The 3,713-nt window shown below is 33.4% G+C and overlaps 1 protein-coding gene across 1 annotated transcript; it reads left to right on the top strand.

Moving 5' to 3' along the window:
- Positions 1-1,679: 1,679 nt before the first annotated feature.
- Positions 1,680-3,318, top strand: LOC130858805 (origin recognition complex subunit 4-like). The gene has a single exon (XM_057745840.1). It carries the CDS (start codon positions 2,432-2,434, stop codon positions 3,089-3,091), a length of 660 nt encoding a protein of 219 aa, XP_057601823.1. The 5' UTR covers positions 1,680-2,431; the 3' UTR covers positions 3,092-3,318.
- Positions 3,319-3,713: the final 395 nt, after the last annotated feature.

The raw sequence follows: 3,713 nt of genomic DNA, 5'->3' as shown, positions 1-3,713 counted from the left end.
TGACAGTCTAGATGAAATAGATTTTCTTCTTGAAAAAATATAACTTAACCAAAATTGACACAAGGAGAGAAATTGCATAGCCCTATATCTATTTAAAATTTTTGTATTTGTCATAAATTTCCCAAACAAAAATCTCCACTTCCAGACAGTTTCACTGTTGAAGTCTATCAACATTCAAGGAAGAAATAACACAAACCTTTCAAAAACATAAAGAAAGGAGGATCACTACCCAACTTGTTTCATGTCTAATATCAAAACCTGATGAAAACTTTACCAAAAAAAATTATAGATGACTATCCCTCATAAGTATATATACAAAACTGCTTAACAAAATTTAGTAAAACAAATCTAGCAATATTTTGAAAGATTAGTAATACACAATGAACAAGTAAGGTTTATCTCAAAAGTACAAAGTTGGTTTGACATTTGAAAATGTAATCAACATAGTAAAAAAATAAGCGAGATGTCCATGTAATCATTTCAATAGATGCAGAAAAATCATTTGACAGAAATTCAACATCTGCTTATATTTAAAACATACAAACAAATATACCTCCCAGCAAACTAGGAAAAGTAGGAAATATCCTCAAACTGATAAAGGGCATCTACAAAAAACTATAGCTAACATCATACTTAATAGTGAAAGATTGAAATGTTTCCACCTGAGAGCAAAATCAAGGCCAAAAATACCCACTTTCACAAATCTATTTATCATTATTCTGGAGGTCCTACGCATTGAATAAGAAAAGGAAAGGAAATAAAAGATTAGAAAAGAAGTAAAATTGTCCCTGTTTGCAGATGATACGTCTGTTTACAAAGAATCTACAAAGCTACTAGAGCTAATAAATGAATTTAGCAAGTTCACAGGATCCGAGGTTAATATACAAAATCAACTATTATTTTATACTAGCAGTATACAAGAGAAAACGAAGTTTAAAAAACTTCCTTCACAATTTTTACATTTACATACCAGAAAATACCTAGAAAGAAATCTAAAAGAGTTCTAAGATCTCTACACCAGGGAAAAACAAACAAAAACCACAAGAAGTTGCTGAAAGAAATTTAAAACAACCTAAATACATTTTAAAAATATATACTATGTACATGGGTAAGAAGACTCAATATTGCTAAGATGTCTATTCTCCCCAAATTGATCTATAGATTCTATGCAACCCCAATAAAAATTCCAGCAAGATTTCTTGTAGAGATTGACAATGTATATGTTAATACAAACAACATAGAATAACCAGAGAAAATTTTTAAAAGATGAACAAAATTAGAGGACTTAACTTGACTTTAAGACCTGCTATAAAGCTACAGTAATCAGGGCACTTTGGTATTGGCAAAAAGATAGACATAGAACAATGGGACAATACAGACAGTTCAGAAATAGATGAATACATTTGGTCAACTGATTTTTTAAAAAATAAAGGTGCTAAGATAATTCAATGAAGAGAGGAAAACCTTTTCAACAAATAGTACTGGATTACCTAGACATCCATGTGGGGAACATGGAACACTGACCCTTATCTCACTGTCCACAAAAATTAATTCAAAATGGATGACAGACTCAAGTAAGCAATCTAAAATTTAAAAACTTCTGGAATAAAACAAGAAAATCTTTGTGAACTTGGACTAGGCAAAAGTTTCTTTAAAAAAAGTAGGAACCATAGAGAGTACGGGGCGAGTGGAGCCTGTGAAGCTATTCCTGTGGTCTCTAGAATCCTGTTCTGCCCTAGTAAAGGCAGGCTTTTCCGTGAGAGGATTTCAATTTGTTGAAATGAGCAGTCATAAATCAAAGAGTAACAACTTAATACAAGCAGAATAACTTTCACAGGTACAAAGAATTTTACGTGAAAGATTCTGTCATCAGAGTCCACATAGTAACCTGTTTGGAGTACAAGTACAATATAAACACTTAATTGAGCTGCTAAAAAGAACTGCTATTCATGGGGAAAGTAACTCTGTTCTCATTATTGGGCCCCGAGGATCAGGAAAGACCATGTTAATAAACCATGCTTTGAAAGAACTAATGGAAGTTGAAGAAGTGAGTGAAAATGTATTACAAGTTCACTTAAATGGACTGCTACAGATCAATGATAAAATTGCCCTATAGGAAATCACAAGGCAGTTAAATCTGGAAAATGTAGTTGGAGATAAAGTTTTTGGAAGTTTTGCTGAAAACCTTTCATTTCTTCTGGAAGCTTTAAAAAAAGGTGACCGGACTAGTAGCTGCCCAGTGATCTTCATATTAGATGAATTTGATCTTTTTGCTCATCACAAAAACCAAACACTCCTCTATAATCTTTTTGACATTTCTCAGTCTGCACAGACTCCAGTAGCAGTTATTGGTCTTACGTGCAGATTGGATATTTTGGAACTCTTAGAAAAAAGAGTGAAGTCGCGATTTTCTCACCGGCAGATACACTTAATGAATTCATTTGGTTTTCCACAGTATCTTAAAATATTTAAAGAACAGTTATCTCTACCTGCAGTATTTCCAGACAAGATTTTTGCTGAGAAGTGGAATGAGAATGTTCAGAGTCTCTCAGAAGATAGAAGTGTGCGAGAAGTGCTGCAGAAGCATTTCAATGTCAGCAAAAACCTGCGGTCATTACACATGCTACTGATGCTTGCTTTCAATCGTGTAACACCAGCACACCCATTTATGACTGCAGCAGATCTGATGGAGGCAAACCAGCTGTGTAGCATGGACTCCAAAGCAAACATTGTACATGGTCTTTCAGTCTTAGAAATCTGTCTTATCATAGCAATGAAACATTTAAATGACATCTATGAAGAGGAGCCCTTTAATTTTCAAATGGTTTATAATGAGTTTCAGAAGTTTGTTCAAAGGAAGGCCCATTCTGTTTATAATTTTGAGAAACCTGTTGTCATGAAGGCTTTTGAACATTTACAACAATTAGAATTAATAAGGCCCATGGAAAGAACATCAGTAAATGCACAGAGGGAGTACCAGCTGATGAAACTACTTTTGGATAATATGCAAATTATGAATGCTTTGCAGAAATACCCTAACTGTCCTACAGATGTTAGGCAGTGGGCAACATCCTCCCTGAGCTGGTTATGAATATAACCATGCTTCAGTTATGGAGTTTCAGGCATACTTCTCTAAAGAACTAAAAGCTGTTGTCCTTTAACAAGATATGTTAATACATTTTCTTATATTTATAAAGATGTGTTTTTGTATTTATGGAGACTGTTACACATGTAGTATCATGGCTGTGCCTTGCCTTTGAATCATGAGCAGTTACATGATTTATAATTCTAGTGATTTAGGTTATGTTGTAAGTAGCTGTTCAAAAAAATAAATATGACTATTTTAGGGAAAAAAAAAAGTAGGAACCATAAAAGATTTTTTTTTTTTACTTTTATCAAAATAAAAAATGTTTGGTCTTCAAAAGACACCATTAAATCAAAAAGGCAAGCCACAAGCTGACCAAGGGTATATTCACAACACGTTTATCAGACAAAGGTTTGTATCCAGGGTGTATAAGACTCTTACAACTCAGTCATATGACGACAAACTCAATAAGAAAGTGAGCAAAAGATGTGAATGCTTTCCAAAAGATGATATACAAATGACCAATAACCTCAGTGGAAAGATGCTCAACATCAAAAGTCATCAGGGAAATGCAAACTAAAACCACGAGATAACACTATACGTTCATTAAAATGTCTAAAAGAAAAAG

This window comes from Hippopotamus amphibius, chromosome 8 (assembly GCF_030028045.1).
Source record: "Hippopotamus amphibius kiboko isolate mHipAmp2 chromosome 8, mHipAmp2.hap2, whole genome shotgun sequence".
In the NCBI taxonomy this organism is placed as follows: domain Eukaryota; kingdom Metazoa; phylum Chordata; class Mammalia; order Artiodactyla; family Hippopotamidae; genus Hippopotamus; species Hippopotamus amphibius.
Note: the sequence above shows the minus strand (reverse complement) of the source record. Positions and strands in the feature narration are given on the sequence as shown.